The sequence below is a fragment of the Triturus cristatus genome, chromosome 4_2 (assembly GCF_964204655.1).
Source record: "Triturus cristatus chromosome 4_2, aTriCri1.1, whole genome shotgun sequence".
In the NCBI taxonomy this organism is placed as follows: domain Eukaryota; kingdom Metazoa; phylum Chordata; class Amphibia; order Caudata; family Salamandridae; genus Triturus; species Triturus cristatus.
Window position 1 is genome coordinate 360,805,012 of NC_140586.1, and position 12,971 is coordinate 360,817,982.

General features: G+C 42.5%; 1 protein-coding gene across 1 annotated transcript in view; it reads left to right on the forward strand.

Moving 5' to 3' along the window:
• The window catches only part of LOC146833885 (uncharacterized), a 63,419-nt gene extending 50,755 nt beyond the window's left edge, over positions 1–12,664 (forward strand). Inside the window, exons 2-3 of the mRNA XM_085601769.1 lie at positions 6,036–8,520; positions 9,768–12,664. Coding sequence (XP_085457895.1) covers positions 6,309–8,520; positions 9,768–10,528 — 2,973 coding nt within the window. The 5' untranslated portion in view covers positions 6,036–6,308 and the 3' untranslated portion in view covers positions 10,529–12,664. The remainder of the gene's footprint in view (positions 1–6,035; positions 8,521–9,767) is intronic.
• The last annotated feature ends 307 nt before the right edge of the window (positions 12,665–12,971 follow it).

Genomic DNA, 12,971 nt, shown 5'->3' on the forward strand with positions numbered 1-12,971 from the left:
TTGAGTGTATGTGATATGTTGTGTATTTTATTTTATTGCATTGTTAGTTGTGTAGCAGTTTAAAGAATAGCTTTAAGAGGAGAACAGTAGTGAAACCCACCACGGAGGTAAGAATGTATTGGCACCATACATTCCACTACATACTTCTGAGTTTACAGTGCTCTTTATAGTGGTGGTGCATGCACAACCATCAAGTGTTCTTTAGCCTCCCACAAGAAACAGAGCCCAACAACTGCATGGCGCCATTCAGCCCTGCACCCGTGTGCACCCCAGTAGACTCCTTGTTGTCCCTTTTGTGTCGCTTACTCATCGCCACCACCAATATCCAGCACCATTCTTCAGAGTACTCATAATAGAGTCCAATGTCGAACTCATTCACAGAATGTATACTCCACCAGTGCATTATGCCTGGCATTTTGAAAACATAATGTGTACACAACTTATTTTCACTCAGGAACCACCACTTTCAACAGTGTAAGCTGCACTCCTCCGCTACGCTTCAGTATGCAACAACCATCAACCGAGTCCTTTTGATAGAGATCAGGGTGTGTACAATATTCCCACTACCACGGATAAAGTAATCTCACAGTTACACGCACATGCATACATCATACGCTAGGGCCCATTTCACTAACATACGCTCAAATACTCTACCAGCAATAAACCTGTGGAAAGAAAACACTCCTAAACACCCTGCATCTATATCGAGGTCGATAAGACCTGGTTTTTGTGACTGTCCCTAAGCATAACCTATACAATATATACAACAATAATCAATAATGCAAACCCAATAATTGACAAGAAAGAATATCCAACTCCATGTTTAAAATTATATTGCTTTATCTAAAATTAGTCAAAGAAAATCAATCAGAGTAAATCATTTCTCATAGTTACCTATTCTAGCTAAATGTCAGAACGGGTCAGGACAAGTCTCTCGGTAAATGTCTCTCAAGACGAGGTCCCTTTAGCATCAATCCTCAGCAACGCAGATTCGGTACGCGGCAAAGGCAAAATGGCAAGTGGCAAAAACCCTTTCTAGGCTAACATCTCTTATAGTTTCTAAACAATAGAAAGATACGTTGGGAACATAGAAAAACTATAATGTCCGCCGGACTTGCTGAGCAGAGCGAGAAGGAAAGAATGTAACATCGCTACATTTGAGAATCTCCGCTCAGGAAAAAGTACACATAATGAAGACTACGGAACAGGAACCAAGAAAATAAAACATGTATCATATTAATCCTGCTTCTCCTCGGCTATCGAGCCACAGTTCAGAGCTTCTCTCTAAGGCTCCTTTGTTTCCCAAGGCTGCCAAGGACACTTTCATTTCACTTGGAGACTTCCCAAAAACTGCTGCTGTCCTCATGGAAAGTTTTTCAAGCAAGGACCATGGTCAGTTAGCTTCAAGACCATTTCCAGCAGGGGTCTCCCTCGTCACAGTTTTCATATTATAAATCACAGCCAGGCTCACAAGTCGGCCATCTTTTCTTAGGCCAACATAGGCCTTAATAGACCATCTTAATTAAAAGAGACAAAAACAACGTTACCACAGCATAGTGATTAAACAGTGTTAACCCCACTAATACCCTTATGTGTATGCATTTATCTAGCACTTGCAACATAGAAAAGCATTAATTCGGAAAGCGTTTTGTGCTCAAAAATAAACAGCACATAGCAACGTTTAAACATGAAAACGCGCACGTTATTTTTAAAACAGCACATTTATGCACACCCACGTGTAACTCTCTCTTCTCTTATTAGGACAAACGGATTGATTAATATAAACACACTTGCACAAGACAAATAATTAATTATTAATTATTAATAAATTAGTACAACGAATAGACATGCCAGAGCTTCAAAAGCCCCAGAATTTTCAAACTGAAAACTCTGCTCCAGCACTTTTACCCCCTCTCCCAGTACTGCCACATCGTACCTTCAGAGTCCCACCTGTTCCAGCTCACACCCCAACACATACCTGTGTAGAAGCGGATAAAGCATGCGATCTCGGGCTCCAGCCCCTCGTACTGCAGCTGGCTCTGCTGTCGGAAGCCAGTGCGCTGCAGGTAGCGGCTCTGTGTGTGCAAGGGCTGCTTGTGCGGCCGCAGGTGGTGAGCCGGCTCTCCGTTCAGTTGCACATACAGGGCTGGCGGCTTCCCTCCGGGTGCGGGCTCCGGGCACAGCTGTTAGGAGGACGAGCAAGCAGTGCCCGGGCCTGGCACACGCAGAGCTCCCTGGGCCCCCGAGTGGGCTGCTGGCGGGAGCAAGCGCCCCGGCTGTGGTGCTAAACGTGCAGAGCACAGGTTGCGGGGGGCGCACAAGCCAGGGGCCATGTAGACACGTAGGCTTATCGGATCACGATGCTTTCACCTTTCAAGGAAAGGTGAACATGTGGTGCTTTAGCCTTAAGTACAGAGACACATGAGTCCGACTCCAGTTCCACTAAACAGGACCAGAAATGATTAACAGAAGAGAAAAAAAGCCATGCGTGTGTTCTGCAGAAACGCCGTCCGGAGCCGTACACGTGCACATCGCCTGTCCGGGCACGTGCACATCTCCGGTCTCCCTCCCAAACAAAAACCGACGACAATAGATCTCGTCAAGCCGAGCAGCGCATGCGCTGCGTTGCTAGGCGAGACCTAAAAAGCATGCAAAACAAAATGGCGAACGGAACACATTGGTAAAATAAAGAAAGCTTAAAAACAAATACATACGGTCACACAGACTCCTTCACAAATCCGTGCTACTGCAAAAATGTAACTCAAAAGAATGAAGAAGATTTACATAAAATAAATAATAATGTGCTAAACATGCCGATCAGATAGTAGTGGTTAACACATGGACCCAAAAAAACATATATTGCCAAAATATATTTTACAGCAGCACAACACCAGAATAAAAAAACTTATACAACAAATACTAATGCCGATTATAATACCAATACAAGTAGCGGGAAAGAATGTGGACACACCGAAAATGCCAACGCAGTGCTGATACAAAAAACAGTCTGAGCGGAATCAACATAAAAATCTCCAAGATTCTGATGTGGTTGCAAAAGTAAAGAAGCATGGAGTGTTGCGGGTATGAGGGAGTGCAGTAGTGGCTGGATGCCGAACGTGTGTTCCATTTTGACAGGAGCATCTGTCGCCATTCTGAAGATAACGAGCCAAACTGACCATAAAAATCGTGCAGCAACAAACATATACATTAAGAACAGAGTGAGCGTATATGTAACAGGGGCAGTTTCCATGGGAGGAAACCAAGCAACGAAAGGAGGGACAAATACAACTCTGTGACCGGTAAGAAACACGCATTTACTAGAGTCACTACAAAGAACCAATTAAATGCAACGGTCAGCAATGGGAGTGCACTTACCCCACAGAGTAGGTAAAGCATGTCTCAAAGAGACCACACATGCACTGCCTAGGCGAGACCTAAAAAGTGTCATCACTTCATTCATGCGGGGCACCAGTAGTTCTCAAGTCTTGCTGGCAGAGCGAGACGGCAGAAGCGTAGTAGGGCCACCACATCCTTTATGTGGGTGTCTTTAGTGCTTCAGCACAACCATCTGAGGCATTTAGCAGACTCTGTCTCTTCGGTTCACCAATGGATATGGACTCATGCCATACTCACACCGCCATGGTCTAAACAGCTGGCAGCAGGATTATGGTGCACCTGAGTGTTATGACAGGCTGCAGGCTCTACAGTATACCAAGCATACTAATATCGCAGGGGAACATACCATTTTAGTTCCACCTGGCAGGTTCTGAAACCCGTTCACCAGGGAGATGCAAAGATGGTGGGCCACTTTGAAGGGTCCAGTGGAAGTTGTCTTGTTTCAAGCCCGACCAGCATATACATCAATGGGAAGCCAAGTCAAAAAGGATTACAGCCTCACCTCGGCTAGGGCACGGGGCAATGACAGTATCGTGCTCTAGAGGGTCTGGGTCAGTTGGTTCCAGCTGTGTAGGAAAGGGTCACTAGCCCAGGGAAGAGACCTCACTCTCAAAATAGAAACTAGGCATGCAAGTACACTAGCCAAAACAGAAGTGCATTCCAATCGGGATCCTATGCCTACAGTTCGTAAAATTACAGTTCTTACGCGAATTGTGCAGGATGCTTTAGAGGGAATGTAGGAGCTCCAAGGATCTCATTATTTTCTGCTGGAAAGTTAGCAGTACCCACAAATCAAATGCATTCTTCCTTGACCCCAGTGCATGCTCATATATGCACATGCATCACAACGATGATTTCATGTTTTTATTCTTCCTGACTTCAGTCTGTATGAGATCTTACTTCATTTGTACAATTGTGGAGGTCCCTCGTTCTCAAGATTTTAATAAGAATGTGTTTAGTATGGAGCTGTGGAAGTAAAGGCAGCTTTTTGTTCGGACGGCAACAAAATCTACGATTATCTACGCCCCCCATCTTTATATTTGTTACAAATTTCTTTTCTAAAAAGCTGACCTTGGCCTCGAGTATAGCTGCGCAAAACCTGTTCCGTTCATTGATTGCGATCATAGTCCACTCTCCTAATAAAGTATCCACATCCCGGATGATGGACTGCTTTTTCATGACTTAATCAAATGACCTCATTCTTTGGCCCACTGCCTTTGGCTCCTCTATATTGCAAAAACAGCTAGGTATCCAATCCAAATACAGGTTCTAGCAATAGGCGAGCAACTGCTTCGAGCTTGGTGTATGTATATATAATAAACAAACCTCACAGTTTTCAATCTTTACTAATTTTGACACAAATCCAGATTGATGTCAGTTTGTTTTAGTATTATTTAAAAAAAAGAAGAGATTTAATGTAATATATTTTTTTCAGAGTGTCTCCCCAATGCTGTCAATTATGACAGCCGTGCAAGTATCTGGGCTTGGTGACAGCTTAAGGGGTTAGGAGTGGCACTATTTGCTAATAAAGCTAAAATACCATGAAGATTAGAAAAAATAAATCAGAGTAAGTACGGACAGAAATGACTAAAAGACAGGAGTTGTAATCCTGAGAGATTTTGCTGTGTGTAAATTTGGCTGCAGATTGTCTTTACCTCCTTAATTGATCATTAGACAACTCTGCTGACTTCAAAGATGCTTAGGACAGGTTGATTCTGTAGACATGATAACATAGTAAGAAATTAAATATAAGTAGCCAATTTCTTTTGATGGCTATAATATATTCCAGATATCAGAAGTGTGTTTCTTTAGATGATTTTGTATGGAACTAAGTTACCGATGTATGTTACTTCCGACTCTCTGAGGCACTGTCTGGATTCAGACAGTCTCCGCGAAGAGAGTGTGCATCAAAGGGCATAGCACTGCCGTTATCTGAGCACAAGCATCTTGGGGCAATCAGTAGCACTGTGTATTTACCCTAAAGTCATAAAAAGCAGTCACAGGGAAAACAAGCATCTGCAATGCAATAGGTCTCGCATTTGCGAGAGTGTAAGCTATTGGCATTGTAAATGACAATGCCTTTTATTTATGTTTTGATAATTAACACATACATAAAAGCCATTGTCATTTACAATGCCAGTAGCTCAAACTCTTGTAAATGCAAGACCTATTTAATTTCAAATAAGAAGCCGCCACTGTCCCGGGCTGTTTGGAAAGTGAAAGCACGCATGGTGTGCTTTGTACTGCACGAAAGCATGTTGTGCCTGCAGTAGGAGAAACTCATAAAAGAAAATAATGACATACCGTTTAACAACAGAAGAACAATGGCCAGTCCTCATAGCAGGTTACAAATGACGACAAAGTGGTATAAGGAGGGACTAACCAGCCTATTAACGAATTAGAAGCAAGCATTTACGAAGGACATTTAAAGAAGCCATTGAGAAATATGGGCGGAGAGTGGGGGGACTTCAAGTTATATTCTAATACAGCACGCCTCGCAGAGCAGCGTTTGCGCTGCCCAGGCTCAACCTGAAAACAGATTGTTAAAACTCGACACATACAGTGTTTGTGATAAATATGTTTTACAGATATTTCCAAGAAGACAATTGCATTATGTTCTTGAATTTTGTTTTCACCAGGTTCCAAGGTAGTTGTGGAAGAATATCCCCGCCCCAAGAAGGGAACATGTAGCTACTGGTGAAGAATACAATCTGTGTCCTATGGGCAAGGAAATTACTGATTTTCTGTAACGTTCTAGAGGAAAGATTGCATTTCAAAGCATTGACACCATTGCCAAGACAAGCAACAGAAGTAGAGCCCCAGATCACAAAAAGGAACGCACTGATAAATGAACACCTAGAAGTCCACGTTCACTCACACGGTAGCTGAAAAGTAATTTTACTTTTCTTAAAATGGAAACTAGCACAAAAGCCACCCAGGAAAAAGAAATACCATGTTCTTCACCAGTTACCACAAACCTGGGCATTGATCCTACAGAGAATCCCAACAAAGAAACAAATGGACACCATTTAGGAGGGATTTCCCAGAATTTTACAGACAGATCTGCTGCCAATCGAGATACAGACACGAAGGTTGTTTACCAGCAGCCGCATGAAAAGGAAAATGCCTCTAAAACTGCAGAGGAAATTAATAGTTCACCCACTGTTGAGCAGGTAACAAAGGGCAACCAAGAAGGAGATACTTTCCATGAGTCAGAGCATATATTCGATTCCAACCAAGGTAGCAAATCTGCAGAAGAGTTGGACCATATAAAATCAGCTAGCAACAAAGATAAATGTACTGCCTCGCAGTTGGACATCGGAGATACATCCAACCTGGAAAAAGAATCAACAAGATCACAAGGAACAAATTTTGCCCAGGAGTCTGAAAGATCTATAGCCAAGCAAGAACAAGATGCAATGGGTGCCTTTAGCCATGGGAGTGGAAACCAGAGCAAGTGTTTAGTAACCCAGCAGATGAATGCACCCACAACTGAAAAAGAAACCGAGGCATCACAAGAAAAAGTGAACACCCTAAAGGTGGAGCTTTTACCCAACCCACCCGCTGGCCAGAAATATTGTGACTTAACTGTACCAGACATATCAAATAAGAATGCCTTGTCCCCAGAGACTCTTGGATCGCTGACCTCAGAGGAATCTACGGAGTCAGCAGACACTCAAACAACAAATGACCAGGATTCTCTGGTTGTTTACCAGCAGCCGCATGAAAAGGAAAATGCCTCTAAAACTGCAGAGGAAATTAATAGTTCACCCACTGTTGAGCAGGTAACAAAGGGCAACCAAGAAGGAGATACTTTCCATGAGTCAGAGCATATATTCGATTCCAACCAAGGTAGCAAATCTGCAGAAGAGTTGGACCATATAAAATCAGCTAGCAACAAAGATAAATGTACTGCCTCGCAGTTGGACATCGGAGATACATCCAACCTGGAAAAAGAATCAACAAGATCACAAGGAACAAATTTTGCCCAGGAGTCTGAAAGATCTATAGCCAAGCAAGAACAAGATGCAATGGGTGCCTTTAGCCATGGGAGTGGAAACCAGAGCAAGTGTTTAGTAACCCAGCAGATGAATGCACCCACAACTGAAAAAGAAACCGAGGCATCACAAGAAAAAGTGAACACCCTAAAGGTGGAGCTTTTACCCAACCCACCCGCTGGCCAGAAATATTGTGACTTAACTGTACCAGACATATCAAATAAGAATGCCTTGTCCCCAGAGACTCTTGGATCGCTAACCTCAGAGGAATCTACGGAGTCAGCAGACACTCAAACAACAAATGACCAGGATTCTCTGGTTGTTTACCAGCAGCCGCATGAAAAGGAAAATGCCTCTAAAACTGCAGAGGAAATTAATAGTTCACCCACTGTTGAGCAGGTAACAAAGGGCAACCAAGAAGGAGATACTTTCCATGAGTCAGAGCATATATTCGATTCCAACCAAGGTAGCAAATCTGCAGAAGAGTTGGACCATATAAAATCAGCTAGCAACAAAGATAAATGTACTACCTCGCAGTTGGACATCGGAGATGCATCCAACCTGGAAAAAGAATCAACAAGATCACAAGGAACAAATTTTGCCCAGGAGTCTGAAAGATCTATAGCCAAGCAAGAACAAGATGCAATGGGTGCCTTTAGCCATGGGAGTGGAAACCAGAGCAAGTGTTTAGTAACCCAGCAGATGAATGCACCCACAACTGAAAAAGAAACCGAGGCATCACAAGAAAAAGTGAACACCCTAAAGGTGGAGCTTTTACCCAACCCACCCGCTGGCCAGAAATATTGTGACTTAACTGTACCAGACATATCAAATAAGAATGCCTTGTCCCCAGAGACTCTTGGATCGCTGACCTCAGAGGAATCTACGGAGTCAGCAGACACTCAAACAACAAATGACCAGGATTCTCTGTTACCAGAGGTAAATTTTCCTCCAGACTCAAGATCAGAAGATCGTGACAAAGAACGCTGGTCATATGGCTCCAGCTCAGATACACAGAGACAAAACATGGAACCTGATGGGCTCCTAGGCAAACAGACAACGCATCCAGAAAGTCATTCAAAAAAGGAAGACGTCCAGGAAGTGCAAGCTACCAACACAGGCTATGGTAAGGAAACAATAGTCCGTGGTTGAATTGTAGTGTGTCCTGCATGTTAGAACTGATGTGTAATGATTGAGTTGTTTTAGAGGGCCTAAATGGGTGAGCTGTAGGAAAAATGGGTTGGAGTCCAGGGACTTAAATAACAGATATTCGTATTGAACTACAAATAGCAGAAATATGCCCCCCTCCCTTGAGATTGTAGTGTAAAGGTGAGAAGAGAAGCTATAGAGGAAGGGCAATCCAAACGGGGAGATGGACGACTTTGGGTCACTTTCACTTGTGTTCATAAACAGCTTCACAATGCACTTGGGTAGCATTAGAATGAAAGAGTGGTATGTGGCCGGCAATAAACATGCGTACTTAATTTGTGCACCCCCCCCCCCTCTAATGCTTACGATACCCCACTTTTCTGATTTCATTTTATTTTGGTCCTTCTACCTTCAATTTCGCATTTTTTCACATGACTCCCACAATTTGAACTGGAACCTAAGTTTCGATTTAACTTTACTTTATCAGCCCTACAAGTTATCTGATCTTACACGGGTGGACACACAAGCTGGAAGAAACGCTGGCTGCTGCCTCCTGGCCTGTACCTTTTCTCTTTCCTTTCCTACTCCAACCAACTGTTATTTTCTTTCCTCAGTTTTTTCCTTGCAATTATATCACTCCAACGCTTAGGCAGCAGTGTGTCTTCTTTTTCATTATTTCTTGTATTTGCCTAGTGCTTGCAATTAACAATATCACACCAGCTTGACACGGACATGCCTCTTTGCTATCCCTGTTCTTACTTCTGTTCCATTTAACATCCATTGCTTCCTATCCTTCCCTCTCCTTTCCTCCACAAATGTTTCCTGCTATGCTTTGCATCTTTAGACTGTTTCTTTTTCTATTAACTCCCTTAAAGATGAAAAATGCAAAAAAGATCACTGATATTCATTGGTCAACTGATATGCAACCTTACCAAGGAAACCATATCTGACATGTTTCTAAGGGGGAATAAACAAGCAAGCTCATCGGTAGGTCATTAGTGATATTAACAGTCAGCCATATTCTTTTTGTTCCGTCGCTGTGACATTGCGCTCGGCCGATATCCAGAGAAGCTTGGCAATTATGTCATCATTGATTATTTTGTCCTGTGATTCAGAGCTTGGATACATTGTCTTGTGTCATATGCCAGAGGTCAATGCTGTTGTATGGTTTTATTTGTCCGACTTCTCTAATATACAATTTCTCAACTCTGCTGTTTCTCCCAGGTACCTCTGTCATCTCCATTTTCGTAGCTGTCCTGGCATGTGCAACAGCACTCTACAGTATCTACTATCCTACTCATCCAACAAATCCTTCCAAAAGCACAGCATTGGATGAATTCCTGGCTGAGTTTGAACGTGTGCGGACCAACTTTCCTGGCCAAAACCAAGGCCTCTGGTTGAGGAGCCGAAAATTGCTCCAGAAACATCTCAACTCCACACATCATTTGGAGCCTGCCATAGTCATGTTTACTGCTGCCCAGGATGGAGAGAAAACCTTAAAATGCCTAAGTGAACAGTTAGCACACTCCTATGCATCTTCACTGAAGTCTTCTACCGTCTCCGTTGATGGAACCAGGAAAACTACAATGAACAGTGACCTCGCCAAGTTGAAAGTGGACGAAGATCTGAGCAAGGGGTTTCAAGCAGGTGGTCGGGCTGCAGTGATCCACCGTTTCGAGCAGTTGCCTGCTGGATCCCTGTTGATCTTCTACAAGTACTGTGACCATGAGAATGCTGCCTTCAAGAATGTGGCATTCGTGCTGACTGTACTTCTGGATGACAAGAAGCTGCCTCCAGGGATTGGGCTCAGGGAAGTGGAAGAAAAAGTGAGAGACTTTCTGTGGAGTAAGTTCGCTAGCTCCAGTACCCCCAGTGCCTACAATGACATGGATGTAGACAAGCTAGGTGGACTGTGGAGCCGCATTTCCCATGTGGTGCTTCCGGTGCACCCTGTGGAGAGGATAGAGTTAGGACGTTGCCCTTGACTTCACAAAACAACTGGACTCCTTTTAGGGCAATGAAGGGGGACTGACAGAAAGGCACTTTGCACTTTCAGAAGTTATTTTCAGTTTTAAATAAATACGTTGTACTCTGAAGCCGCCTGGTGATCTGAGACTTTTTTAACAGAATACTGCCAAGCCAAATACAATCCTATCCAAGTTAGATTTATATGAAAAATAAAAGAGGGTTTTCTGTTTTCTTCTTTTTTTAAGTTTCAGTTGGCTTTTGTCATGGTTCGGCGGGACTGTGAAAGTCCCTATTTCTATCTTAATTGAAAACTGACTCCCATTAACTCTTGGATCTTGAGTTGACCATTTCGCTTCATTGTGCCTTATTTGCTGTAGTTCTGCAACTGATGCTGCTTGTCTGTCGGGCGCAAGCCATTTTACAGTGCTGTGCCTCATTCTAACAATATTCCATTGGTAACACTGTAGGATCTAAATTTTGACACTGTAGGTCAGATCTGCGTGCTGAGCTCAAATGTTCTTACCAAAAAAATGACCACTGGCCCTTCACTAAGAAAACATTATCTCAATTGTTTGCGTGTTTTCTCATTGCTTCTCCCCCGACTTGAAGAGACCTTCCTGTACCTCACTTTCTGCTCCCTTATTCACACTGCTTTCCAGGTCACACCTCTTTCTCCTTCATCCCAAATACATGCTTATGGTGTTCTAGGATATGGGATTGTCTTAATGTTTTTCTTGGTTAAATGTTCATACTAATCACACAGTGTAGTTTATGTCTGTCTCACTCATGTGTGTTGCCTTGAACCAGCCACTTACACTACAGAACCTCAATGTATATTTCTGTAATAGTATTTTAATCTAAACACGAGTATTTAATATGTTATAAGGATGTGCCTGAGCATCCAGCGCCTTTCAGAACATCCGAGAAGCAGGAGGTCATGGCCGGTCTTCACCTAATTCTTCCTCATGAACATGTGAAGATGGTAAACTCTACCGGAGTGTTGTTGGGACAACATCGGAAACAAAAATGTATGGTCCCTGCCCACATATGCATTCCTTAATGTGAATTTTGATGTATTTTTTTAAAATTCGGATCCTTCTTAGTTATAAAGGAAGACTTACGCAAGTATGGACTGTCCAACGTTGCATTGCAGCACTGTTTTGCAAGGGCGCTTAGACTGTGAAATGCACACATCTGCACTCCAAAGTGAAACCCATTGTTTGCAAAAAGAACTACGGGTCCAAGGTGCATAGGTTATATCTCAAAGCAGTCGGGTTTTTTATACACTAACTACATTTCAAGCAGACCTGAGTTTATTGCTGTAATTCATGTACTAATCAGTTGCATTGCAAACCCTGCAATCACAGGGAATCTCAAAAACTTAATTATTGTTAATATGTATGACATATGAGCCCTTTTGTGACTCAATGCGAATTAATGGATGGAGTCCTGGAAGTGGCAGCCGTCTAAATTTTTGCATGTGCTTATATTAAATGCCATTATTTTTTAAGTCGTCACTGCACCTTAAAAATGCAAAATGGTCTGGTTCCTTAAAAATTCTATTTTTTCTAAGCATCTCTGGGCATTACAGGGCCAGGGGCTGCCTAAAAAAAGTTTCAATTCAGTGAATGATATTCGGAAGAGCATGCAGTGGTATCTTGTATTACTGATGCCAAATGTGCAAATTCACAAGGTAGATGCAGCTTTCAATTTGCAAATGGAATACCATCCCCTTTAGGGATTTAGTATCAAATCGATAGTTTACTACTGCAATTGTGGTCACAAACAATTGCCACATTTTAATGCAGTTCTGTAGGAGGAGGGAGATTCTACTTTCACGCTCCCCTCCTCATACCAACTTGAACTGAGTTTGTGCGTGGGAAGACATTTTCAACTCAGTGTGTCCTTTGTACACTGCAGCATGCCTTTATTGGGGTAAAAACATCATTATGTTTTCTACGAACCGCAGGCTTTACATCCAGAAAAGGGTTTGATTACAGGTCTTAGTTACATTATGGAAAATTAGAAAATATATGGTGGATGGAATGCTTCTAGCAAATTCTTCAAACTCTGCAGCTTGTGTATGTTTCATTTCTTTGTGGCTTGCGTTTCTAATGTTTCTCAAGAATAAACTAATTCTGTTGTAATATAAATAGGAATAAATCTTTTATATTGCACGTCTTTTAAGTGCACTGTGATTGGCCTATTGGCGTTACCTATTTGAAGATGAGGCGATTACCACATTGCCACCACAGGCCAAAGTCTTAAAGATTTCTCCGTATAGAAAAAACTATGAAAAGACCTAGTTACTTGACCACTCTAGCACTCTCTCAAATGTTGATCAGTATATGGAGTCAGTAGTATTATGCACCAGTGCTTGGCCAAATAATGTGGTGGGTGATAAAATTATGTTGCAAAGGAAAGGCAGATTATGTAACAAGCAAAGGCAAATAATGCAGG